At 38.7% G+C, this 12979-nt stretch overlaps 1 protein-coding gene across 50 annotated transcripts in view; it reads right to left on the reverse strand.

Moving 5' to 3' along the window:
* The window catches only part of madd (MAP-kinase activating death domain), a 76560-nt gene that overhangs the window by 50897 nt on the left and 12684 nt on the right, over positions 1–12979 (reverse strand). For all 50 annotated transcript variants that reach the window (XM_055204847.2, XM_055204797.2, XM_055204792.2 and 47 more), the window contains exons 2-4: positions 7073–7279; positions 5179–5456; positions 2363–2696 (exon numbers count right to left, since the gene is read on the reverse strand). In XM_055204847.2, the coding sequence (XP_055060822.1) occupies positions 2363–2696; positions 5179–5456; positions 7073–7131 (671 nt within the window). In that variant the 5' untranslated portion in view covers positions 7132–7279. The remainder of the gene's footprint in view (positions 1–2362; positions 2697–5178; positions 5457–7072; positions 7280–12979) is intronic.

A 12979-nucleotide genomic window follows, 5' to 3' on the forward strand; every position in this document is an offset into this window, starting at 1 on the left:
CATTTTTACCTTGTCTTTGTTGAATAATGGTAGTCTACCCGCATTCACAAACATACAAAAAGTGCTAAACATGCTAAACATCTCAGTCTCATAGAAATTCCTCTTTTAGAAATGTCAGCCAGAAAACAGCCCAATCTGAAAAACTGATGCTTATGACATCACAGGCATCTAACTGCCCCTCCACTTTAAAATAATTGGCTACATTTTTTGAGTGGCAGCAAAGTCAGCCAATCAGTAATGAGATTGCAAGTTAAGCCAGTAGGGAGAGCCAAATATGTTCAAAACCACTTGTTTAAAATCCCCCACCCTAATAGAGCTATCTGAGAGAGGTTTTTAGGAAGCTTTTAAGGCATTACAGACCCAAACAAAAAATGTTTTGTCTACATGTCACATCACAGAACAAGGATAAATACTCCGTTCAATCATTCTATGTCACCTTTAATAAAAAATGTCGGTGTACCTTCTATGTTGCATCTTCAAAAGTCCACAATAAAATGTGACGATGAATTTGAAACAGCACATTGTAATTTCTGCATCTATTATCAAAGTATTAAGTAATACAGCGGAAATGAGTAGAAATGGGAATATTTGGTTAGCATGTTGATTTACAGCGTGTGCACCTACATTTTCTGGTTGTGCCCCTAAAATTTTCAGTTGGGGGCCACTGTGCTTCTAGTGAAAAAAGTTAGTCTGGAGCCCTGTATACTCACAGCGGTGCCGACTGTCCACGGCGCCCAGCTACGACTCAGGAAGTTGCTCAAATCCCTGTCGCGCCACAGAGCGCCACTCACATAGTTTAACCTTAAATAACATCATATTTGTTTCAAATCATTAACAATTAACATTGGCTGCTATCGTATATTTTGCATTTTGAAGTAGACACTATCTGACTAAGCTCACGCTATTTAATGTGCACTTCTGGTGTACAATACCGAGTTGTCCTAGACGCGGCGCTGCACAGCCCTGAGCTGGGTGTCCGGTGTGCGACCCCCTTGATGGTGAAACAGTCTCTTCCATTAATGCAATTGTAAAGACTATTTGCGGTCAGAGCGATGATACTAAAAACAAAACAACTTGAGTTGTCATGTGTCACAAGACATGAAAAGACCAATAAGATTCAATGTTATTGACATGCCTCCATATTCCTTTTTTATTATAGATTTTCCATATTACTTTTTACTTACCCTGCTGATCTCTGTTTTTCCAAGGACATGCAACATATCGGTGACTAAATAAGCTCAAAATATTAATTAGTTTTTTCCACTCTCTCCCCAGTTAAGATAACATGGTGGCATTTTAACTTATTTATCCCTTGAGTTCAAGTGAAGAAAAGAAGTCTCATGCAACTGGGATGGCAGGAGGGTGATAAAATTCGAATGAAATATTTCTTTAATACAGAATCAATATGAGATGACAGCTGTGTGTATTCATTATTATTTACTGATTTCAAACACAGCTAAAACCACATCCATTCTTCTATATGCAGTAATAATGGTTAAATGCAAAAAAGAAATATGGTCAAAAGTAAACTTATTTAAGTAAAATAATTAAAGCAACACTGCAACTTAAACATTATTAATACTTCAGCAGATCTCATTTTTAAACCGTGTTCAGAATACAGGCTGGTAAAATTTTTCTCCACACATGGGCACATAAAAGGGGTTCGGCGATGCAATTCACCAGCAAACAAATTGAGGCCTGCAAATATTACAGTGGCTCATGGTGGATGTGGTTGCTAGGCTACGCAAGAATAGACTGTGCCGAGGAAAATCACAGAGATAAAACCCCTTCCACTCAATGCGTATTGATCTGCGCTGGAGTGCTATCGCACAGACTGTTTACCAATAGACACTCAAGGGTTTAGTTACCAATTCCACCAAGATATGTGAATGAGATACTGTTAAAACCTCCACTCTCTCTTCCTTCCATGCTCCGAGTCACTTATATAACCCTTTAGAGGAAAACCAACAGCTCCCCCAACATTCTTCCAGCCATTTTAACACTTAACACATTCTTCACACTCTTTCCTTGTCACTCAGCCCTCTCTTTCTGTCTCACGCGCTGTCACACTATTCTACACTTGTGACTTCTTTTTATAAAAACATCAGCACCCTGTTATTTATCATTTTAATCACCGTCACAGCATTTCACGGGATTAAACAACATACAGCCTTTCTAATATTAAGTGCATGTGAATTTAAAAAGGACATTCACAAATAAATACTCACTATTTGCCCCTGACGTATCTGCAGTGAGATTTTGCTAAACGTCAAGGTCATCAAGACATTGCTTGTTATCAAAGGGAAGTCACAAGAGTTGCTACATAACCCAGAGTAAAGAATAAAAAGCAGGTCGTTCTCACCGTTGTGTGGCCTTGCCGGCACCAGGTCTCTGGTTAAGCCGCTGGCTACAGCAGTCCACCATACGCTTGAGGATGTAGAGACACTCCCTGAATGTAGAGAAGAAAGGGTAGTGGCTCACAATACACAGGGACGTTAATGTGCTGTTCCGGTTCTGTGGTACCACTCGGCCACTGCGTTTGGATCGAGGCGACTTTCCGTCGTTGCCAATCTCGCCTGGTGGTAAAGTCCCATCTCCTGTAGGGGGCACTGTGGATTCCCCAGGGAGTGTCAATGTGGAGGGGTCAGACTTTTCTGTAGCTTCCACTGCAGGGTCTGTCTGAGGGGGTTTATCTCCTGTACAAAAAATATTTTTAAAAACATTATAAAAGTGACTAAAATTAAACTTTATTCTACAGTCTAGTGTGGCGTTAAAAATGGGTTGTAAGGAGCCAGGCCATATAATCAAGTCAACTGACTGATTAAGCTCAACCTTAATGTTACTGACCAATTGTCTTTACAGTTGATAGGAAAAAGCATTGGCTTTGATTCTGATTCACAGTGTGTGCTGTTTTCACCACATTACTGTGCAGCACTTATTTATCACAATGTCTTTCTAAACAATAAAGAAAGATAAACAATGCCTTGCAATTTTCAGAATAATGGTTTGGCACATATTTGGCAAATAATGCTGTCGACTGCATTTTCCTATTGTTTATTTTTGGATGCACTATAAAGCTAGTCTGAGCGAGCAACCCTAACCAAGCAAAGTATCAATATGTGACCCTGGCCTAGGTTAAAGTCTCATAATCTATTTTCAATAGCTTTATCAGTCATTGATTTCACATTGGTTTCAATCTTTGACATGGCCTTACTCAGTCAATATTAAATATATCAAGGATATATTACAGTAAATCACAAAGAAATGCAGGGTAGGGCTGTACAATATATAGAAATCAACTTAATATCGCACATCACAATGGTTTGCAATAAATTAGCAATTTAATTTTAGTAACGTATGTTCAAAGTTGTCGATGTGGATAATATACCATATGTTCCGGACTACAAGTCGCTCCGGAGTATAAGTCGCATCAGTCAAAAATGCGTTTTTTAAATGATAAAAAACATATTTAACCCGCACTGGACTATTCGCCGCGTTTATTTAGAAAATGATTTCACAAAATCTAAGCTGAAGAACAGACATTTAATCTGGAAAGGCAAGTTATTTAACTAAACAATAGCACAGAACAGCAGGCTGAATAGATGTCCGTACATGTTAAGGTAACATAAACAGTTATTTACACAATAGCATACAGAACATATCTGAGAGGCTGAATAGGCTAAATTAACACAAAAAGCCAAATCAAGTTTAAAAAGGTCCCGAAGTCATTTCGCATCACTGAATCCATTGAATTACATAAATACAGGAGCAGCATAGAGCAGACCCTCGCGGCTGTAGACGGTAATGGTGTCTCTTGGTTCATATTAAATAATTTTGACGTATAAGTCACACCTGACTATAAGTTCCAGTACCCGCCAAACTATAAAAAGAGTGACTTATAGTACGGAAAATACGGTAGTATCTAGCACCTCAAAGTTAGTTGGGATATGCGTGTGTATCTGTGCATGAGAGCGGTGATATTTATTTTACTTTTTATTTGTTTGTTTAAAGATGAGCCACAACTAGCACGTGCCACAAGAAAGTCATGTCTTGCATGAAAGTAGGGATGTCAAAATATGCAATTTCCCATATTCGATGATCATTTAAATTAACGATCAATCAATCGAATAATCGTTAACAGTAATAGTGCAATAAGCCAGTACAGCAGTGACATATAGCCAATGACATAAAAGTGTGCGTAAAAATGCCAGCTTCCTCACGCGAATTAAAAGTTTTTATTTTGTCTAAATAACATGCTAGTGGGATTGTAAAATGAGTCAATGTAGTTGGTGTTTTGATAAAAATCATCAATTGAATCTCGTAATGAAATATAATGACTAATATAGACACAGTAAACTCCGCCTCATAACGGGCACTCCGCACAGTCGGATGAAAGTCCGTGCGTCCATGACAAAATAAGTTTTCATTATCATCAAGTGTTATTTTTCTAGTTGTTCACCTTGCTTTCTGAGTCGTTGATACATTACTTGTTGTAATTATATCCAAGAAGCACACAAAGGGCACCTTTCCCGTCGTCACCTCAGCTTTACCTGCGGCGTACTTTCAGCAAAGATGCTTATATTATAAGACTTCAACCTTCCATTACAAAATCCATTTAGCGTGTAGCGCCTCAGCCAGTAATGATGATGATCAATGATATATGTTGTTGGCGTTCAGAGTGTAACGACAGTCAGTTACAGTTTACATTTTACAGTTTCTTGCCAGAATGTAAGTTTTACATTTTAATCTGTTTATTAAAAACGGCTTCTGGTCTCCTTCCCTGTGTAAAGCAGCGTTAGCAGCGTTGCTATGCTAATCTTGCAGGCTTCCCTGAAGAGGGTCTTTGCTTTCAGTATCCTAACTGTTTAGATTTTCGGCATCGGAACCTCTCAGATCCACTGCGGATGCCATTTCGTTGCGTTAGCAGCCAGCCTCGTCTCGAATGAGGTTATAAAGCCCAAGTGAGTGTTTGGCATCAAGCATCATTGTGATCATGGCTAGTTTAACTTCTTCGCGCTTGTTTAATTTTTTCACCAGCTGTGTATGTGCTTTGCGCAGGCGCGGGACACACGTGCTTGCTTTGTCGACAATCGTAAATTTTTATCAATTTAATTCTTATCGACAATTAATCGAAGATCGATTAATTGTTAACATCTTTACATGAAAGTGACATCTAACCTTTTCCTTCGGCCCGTGGGCGGTGATGCCCCTTCTGGAAAGAGCGGTAAAAGTTAAGGCAGATTCCATAACGTGTGATGCCCGAGTCTTTGTCAGTCAGGGAGAAGACAAAAGACGTGTCATCACGAAGGCTGACCCGGCGTTGGCGGATGCTCAGGCAACCCTCAGGCTGGCAGAAAAAGACAACGTCAGGTGGCAGAGGGAAGTCGGTGTGGTCCTCTAGGGGGTAGCGTCTCAGCAGCTGAGGCGTTTGTGCCACACTGTCACTGCTGGGTTGCCTGATGAAGAAAGACACAACGACCTCAGTGAAAGGACAGGAGGACAGACATGTGACGTTGATCAGCCTCAGTTTCTAAGTTTTATGCCGGCACATCATTTGATGACCATCGGTTAGGACAGCAATTCTGAGTCAGTGATGCATTCATTGGTAAGTCACTGGGGGTAGTTTGATTTGAATTTTTTTTAGAATTAACCTAGTAAACCTATAAAAATGATGACATGTGAGTGTTAAGGCTGCAAGATATATCACATTTTTCAAAACATTCCAAATGTGCACATCACAATGGTTTGCAATATTTGAATCATATCAATACTTGTTAATTTTAATAGGTTAATGCAGAAAGTGATGCTTTCCTAAACAGATTTTATTATAATTTGAATTAAATTACAATTCAAAACATATCATATTGCTTTTTTAAGCAAGTTGATCATTGGATTTTTCGTGCAAACCTAATAAATGTTGTCAATTGATAATACTAATTGGTAACACTACAAAAGGTTGTATTTGTTAAAATTTGTTAATGCATTAGCTAACATGAAATAACAATGAGCAATACTTCTACAGCATTTATCAAAGTTTTTTTATACTATATTTTCAGAATGAAACATTATAATTGTGCACATTAGTTAATGCACAAATAACTAACATTGTTTTGACATTAACTAACATTAACCAGCAAGATTAAAGGGGACATTTCACAAGATTTTTTAGTTGTAAAATAAATCTTTGTTGTTTCCAGAGTACATATGTGAAGTTTGAGCTCAAAATACCATATAGATCATTTATTATAGCATGTTAAAATTGCAACTTTGTAGGTGTGAGCAAAAATTTGCTGTTTTTGGGCTGATCTCTGCACTAAATGGCAGTGCTGTGGTTGGATAGTGAAGATTAATGGGCGCTATTATCCCCCTCTGACATCATAAGGGGAGACAAATTTCGATGACCTATTTTTTCCCAAGCTTGGAGAGAATGGTTTACCAAAAATAAGTTACTGGGTTGATCTTTTTCATATTTTCTAAGTTGATAGAAACACTGGGGACCCAATTATAGCACTTAAACATGGAAAAAGTCAAATGTTCATGCTATGTCCCCTTTAATAAATGTTGAAAAACAATATTGTTCATTGTTAGTTCAGGTTAGCTAGCTTATACATTTAAATGATGTTAACAAATAAAACCTCATTGTAAAGTGTTACTTGCTAATTAATATTCTAGCATATTCTAGTATAATATGAGTTAAATGCTCAATTCAGGTTTTTATGTTTTAAGGTTAAAGGTTTGAGGGAGTTAATAAAGGTAGTTACTGCTTCACAAACAAATGACCAGGATCTGCCTTTCATCTCCATCATGTTATGACCCAATAACCTTCTTCCTACCTGCTATCACGACTGCATCAAGCTGCACCTTGATAACATACAACCACTTTAAACATTAACTGACACTGTATACCCAAGGCACCTGGAACACACCTGCCGTGGTCATATACTAACATAACACAAAACACAATCAAATCTCCTCAATTCATTTCATCGGTCAACAAATTTCTTCCACACCTATACAAGCACACATCTGGGCCATACAGTACACACACAAACACACCCACAATCTGCCTTACCTGGCTCCAACTACCACCAGGTAGTCCAAGAGGCGGGGACAGGGTTTCTTTTTCTCCATCTCGGTTTCGGGCGTGTCTCTAAGTCATGGCATCCGTGTCAACAATCAGCTCTTAAGCAGGCAGTCGTCCAATTAAATGCACAAGTTGGCTGATCGAGTCAGGCAGTGTCCAATCATCGCAGACTGTGGTGTGCAAGAACAGGTCCTCCTGGAGGAAAAGCAACAGTGAACATTACAAGAGCAATCCATCATACCAGTTTCCCTGCAGCAGCCTAAAGAAAATTCATTGCCAAAAAATATTTTGCATCCCACTTTTCGGAGTAGACCTTAAGGGGATGTGTACTTTAAGTGAAAGTTGGGTAAAAGGGAAGACATATGTGCTTTCCACTGAGTAAAAGTTAGAGGCCCCTTGTAAGATGCAAAGTGTTCAAATCATACGCAGTGCTGTTGATTCATTTCTGACAATAATCTATATTCTGCACATCCATGCCTCTGCAGTCTTCACACATCTTGACAGAAGGCGCAGCAGCAAATGTAAACACACACACACTTTATAAAGCTAAAGGGACTGAAGCCCAGCTGTGTCCTCATGGCATGAATCTGCCATTTGTGTTGCTTGCATGCTAGAGTCCATATGCATGCACACATGCCACAATGTAAATAAAAAAGCCAGGTCAGATTTCCGACAATCCTGTCAGTTTGGTTTAGATCAATATTATAGTTGGCAATTCATTCAGTAAGTTTATTAAAGGGACACTCCACTTTTTTTGAAAATATGATCATTTTCAGGCTCCCCTAGAGTTAAACATTTGATTTTTACCGATTTGGAATCCATTCAGCTGATTTTCGGGTCTGGCGCTAGCACTTTTAGCATAGCTCAGCACAATCCACGGAATCTGATTAGACCATTAGCACCGCGCAAAAAAATAACCAAAGAGTTTCATTATTTTTCCTATTTAAAACTTGACTCTTCTGTAGTTACATCGTGTACTAAGACCGACAGAAAATGAAAAGTTGCGTCTTAGTACACGATGTAACTACAGAAGAGTCAAGTTTTAAATAGGAAATATATTGAAACTCTTTGGTTATTTTTTGGTGCGATGCTAAATGGTCTGGTCGGATTCGGTGGATTGTGCTAAGCTATGCTGGAAATGGTAGCGCCAGACCCGGAGATCAGCTGAATGGATTTCAAAACGGTAAAAATCAAATGTTTAACTCTAAGGGGCTGGACACACCAAAACTTTTAAACGCGGCTGAAAACGCTTGGACAACACCGAATGCCAGCTGTTTTTCAGCTGAGTGCCAGCTTTCTTCAGCTAAGCGCTTTGGTAGCACTGATACGTCAGCTGTGAGACGGTTGGTTGCTGTGATACTTGTCCTGCCCCACCTCCACTGTGATTGGACGGCCGCGTGAGAACTGACATTGACGAGCGGAGCTTTTCTTCCAAAGTTGAACATTTCTCAACTCTCGACGCTCAGCGCTGAGCGCGGAAAAAACGCCGGGTGCCGTTTTTCGGCGTGGAAGAAAACCGCTAGCTGCTGGCTTATTTGAAAAACGCAGAGTTTCCATTGAAATTAATCGAAAACATGCGCCGGCCGCGGGCGTAAAAGCGTTGGTGTGCACGCCCCCTTAAATGAGCATATTCCAAAAAAGTGGAATGTCACTTTAAGTAAACCTATTAGAAGTTAGATTAAAATTGCTGTACCAAAAATAACAGATAATAATCTATCCCATCATTTAAGTCCCTAAGCACAGCCCTAAATCTAACACAAAAATCAGACTTCTTGATAGCAAATGTCGTGCCAGAACAAATAAGGTTGTTGAACACACATTATAGCATCACAAATCCAGGCTATTATAGAGTTTTCATTCTGACACTAACCAAACTCATTATAATCATCATCACACACAAGGAATTAACAGACAGACAGGAAACATTAAGACACTCTTGTGAGAGGTTAATTATGCAAATGAGAGCCAGACGCCGTTTCAAAATTGGATGTGGCTCACTGCATTGTCTGTGTTTTTCTGTACCTTTTAAAACTAGGTCAGTTTTCATCTGAAGCGCTGGATGCTTTGTTTCATTGGTTTTAGGGCTGTTTTGTAAGTTCTATTACCCAAACTTCCTATTACAGCCATACAAGGTTACAAAACATAGAAGTAGAATAACAGACAGTGTAGGTCAAAATATGAGTGGGGAGTAGCAAAATCTTTTCAGTTTTCAATTCACTTTGAGAAAGATGCAAATTACAAACAAAAGGACAAATACAATACAAGACACTTTTAGGTACAGAAGCATTCAAAAACGAAACTGAATAAACTAATGTGAAAATTGGTAGAGAATTAATGTTAATCAAACAACAAATGACTCACTGGCTGAGCACATCAGTGTATATATAATTCATATAGTGAGGGCTGTGTAGCATTTCATTTCTGACACATATCCGATTTTCTCAGATTATGTTTACTGACTATGTTGACAGTATGTTGTTGTGTACATTTGACAGTTTAAGCATAATAAGACCTAAACGAGAACATATTATTTCCGTGCTCACACATGCTGTGTAAAAAACAGATAAAGCCCTTAAAACATGTCCCTACACAGCAGTGGTGGGGTTATGCAATACTGTGTAATTCTTGCAGTTGCATCCCAGCGAAGTATAAATATATTTTAGCTTAGTAAAGAAAGACACAATCAAAAAAGTTTAAACTAAAAAAAAAACTAATTCTTTCCTCAATAAATAAATGAATTAAAATTCTCTGTCATGGCTCGTCAAGAGTTAAATCACGTCAAAAAGGTTTACCCCTTAAAGGAATAGTCTACTCATTTTCAATATTAAAATATGTTATTACCTTAACTAAGAATTGTTGATACATCCCTCTATCATCTGTGTGCGTGCACGTAAGCGCTGGAGCGCGCTGCGACGCTTCGATAGCATTTAGCTTAGCCCCATTCATTCAATGGTACCATTTAGAGATAAAGTTAGAAGTGACCAAACACATCAACGTTTTTCCTATTTAAGACGAATAGTTATACGAGCAAGTTTGGTGGTACAAAATAAAACGTAGCGCTTTAAAAGAGGAACTATATTTATGGCATAATAGCACTTTTGGGAATACTTCGACTCGCCTGAAAAGTCCGCACCCCTTCTCCCTCTCATAATGGGAGAGGGAGGGTGTTACTGCGCCGAGTCGAAGTACTCCCAAAAGTGCTATTACGTTATAAAATATAGTTCCTCTTTTAAATCCGCTTACAAAAGCACTACGTTTTATTTTGTACCACCAAACTTGCTCGTATAACTACTCGTCTTAAATAGGAAAAACGTTGATGTGTTTAGTCACTTCTAACTTTATCTCTAAATGGTCCAATTGAATGAATGGGGCTAAGCTAAATGCTATCGAAGCGTCGCAGCGCGCTCCAGCGCTTACGTGCACGCACAGAGATGATAGAGGGATGTATCAACAATTCTTAGTTAAGGTAATGGCATGTTTTGATATTGAAAATGAGTAGACTATTCCTTTAACCATTCTGACTCTAATTTGATTTACACTGTCAAAAAAAAGGTCTTGTTACCTATTGTGTACCTTTAAAGGTACAGTTAAATGATTGTACCCCTAACATTTAACTGGTACAAAATATGTCCTTAAAAAAGGTACACAATAGGTCTTTAGGGTATAATATTGTACCCCAAAAGGACCAACATTTCAATGTGTTGTATACCCATAATTGTACAAAAATTAACCTTTAAGGGTACCAACCCAGTGACAGAAAAATACAGATTTAAACTTTTTTTGGCAGTGTATACTTTGGTGCTCTGTGTACAAAAGGTAATTTTTAAAAAAAGTTATAAAAAATAGCAATATAATTGTTATAATACTTGTAAACGTTTACAACTGATAAGCCTTATTGCCTATTCATACTAGTAAATGTTTATTATTCTGTGACTATATACACGCTCACCTCAAGGATTATTAGGAACACCTGTTCAGTTTCTCATTAATGCAATTATCTATCAATCACATGGCAGCTGCTTCAATGCATTTAGGGGTGTGGTCCTGGTTAAGACAATCTCCTGAACTCCAAACTGAATGTCAGAATGGGAAAGAAAGGTCAGACGGGCCGGTCTGAGTATTTCACAATGTGCTCAGTTACTAGGATTTTCACGCACAGCCATTTCTAGGGTTTACAAAGAATGGTGTGAAAAGGGAAAAACATCCAGTATGCGGCAGTCCTGTGGGCAAAAATGCCTTATTGATGAGGAGAATGGGCCGACTGATTTTAGCTGATAGAAGAGCAACTTTGACTGAAATAACCACTCGTTGCAACCGAGGTATGCAGCAAAGCATTTGTGAAGCCACAACACGCACAGCCTTGATGCGGATGGGCTACAACAGCAGAAGATCCCACCGGGTACCACTCATCTCCACTACAAATAGGAAAAAGAGGCTACAATTTGCACAAGCTCAAAATTGGACAGTTGAAGACTGGAAAAATGTTGCCGTGTCTGATGAGATTTCTGTTGAGACATTCAAATGGGAGAGTCAGAATTTGGCATAAACAGAATGAGAATATGGATCCATAATGCCTTGTTAACACTGTGCAGGCTAATGGTGGTGGTGTGAGGGTGAGAGGGATGTTTTCTTGGCACACTTTAGGCCCCTTTAGTACCAATTGGTTATTGTTTAAATGCCACAGCCTACCTGAGCATTGTTTCTGACCATGTCCATCCCTTTATTACCACCATGTACTCATCCTCTGATGGCTACTTCCAGCAGGATAACGTCACAAAGCTCGAATCATTTCAAATTGGTTTCTTGAACATGACAATGAGTTCACTGTATTAAATGGCCCCCACAGTCACCAGATTTCAACCCAATAGAGCATCTTTGGGATGTGGTGGAAAGGGAGCTTCGTGCCCTGGATGTGCATCCCACAAATCTCCATCAACTGCAAGATGCTATCCAAGATGCTATCCTATCAATATGGGCCAACATTTCTAAAGAATGCTTTCAGCACCTTGTTAAATCAATGCCACATAGAATGAAGGCAGTTCTGAAGGTGAAAGGGGGTCAAACACAGTATTAGTATGGTGTTCCTAATAATACTTTAGGTGAGTGTACATACTCAAGTCTTAATCTAAATATTAAATGAGTAACTTCAACCTGGCTCATAACAAAATTATTACACAAGTTCTTTGTCATATTTTCATTTTAAAAAAAGAAACAAAAATACTTTCAAACATTACTTTTAGTGCTTTTGAATGACAGGCCCATTCAGCACATCTGGTCGGATGAACAGAATGTACAGAAGCAGAGAAAGATAGTGTGAGAGAAGCCTAAAGTTTCATCCAATGATTAGCAGCTTTCTTCTATTCTGCCATTCACGTCAGTCCAGAGGGTGAAAAGAAGTGTCAGAATGAAGGACAGAAGATGGTTAGATTGTGACTAACACATCAATAATGTCTTTCCATGGGGCATCAGGTACATGGACCTCCATGGCTCTTAAATCACAGCTCAAAGGCAAACAGACCCAACGTGAATCACCTGCACCAACAGAAGATATTTATATGGGCTACAGGATGTCTAAGGTGAGCTGAAATCATTAGCTATAACTAAGCTTGCACAGAATGCACTCTCAGATTTTGGTGTTAGTTAACAGTCACTTTCACACCTACAGTCTTTACTGGTAATTACTGGTAAACTGCAGTTAACAGGTCATGTGTGAACAAAACCTTTCTTGTAAATCTGTGCCAATTTACCAGTAAGAGAGGTTGTAAGGGTGCTTTAACATATATAGTTTGGTTCATTTGGTCTGGACCAAAGACAAAAAATGATACATTGTAGCTTTTTAGTAATTTTGGTTCCTTTTCACACCACACTGATTGCTCTGGTCCGCACAAATTCAAA

This window comes from Misgurnus anguillicaudatus, chromosome 21, assembly GCF_027580225.2.
Source record: "Misgurnus anguillicaudatus chromosome 21, ASM2758022v2, whole genome shotgun sequence".
Classification (NCBI taxonomy): Eukaryota; Metazoa; Chordata; class Actinopteri; order Cypriniformes; family Cobitidae; genus Misgurnus; species Misgurnus anguillicaudatus.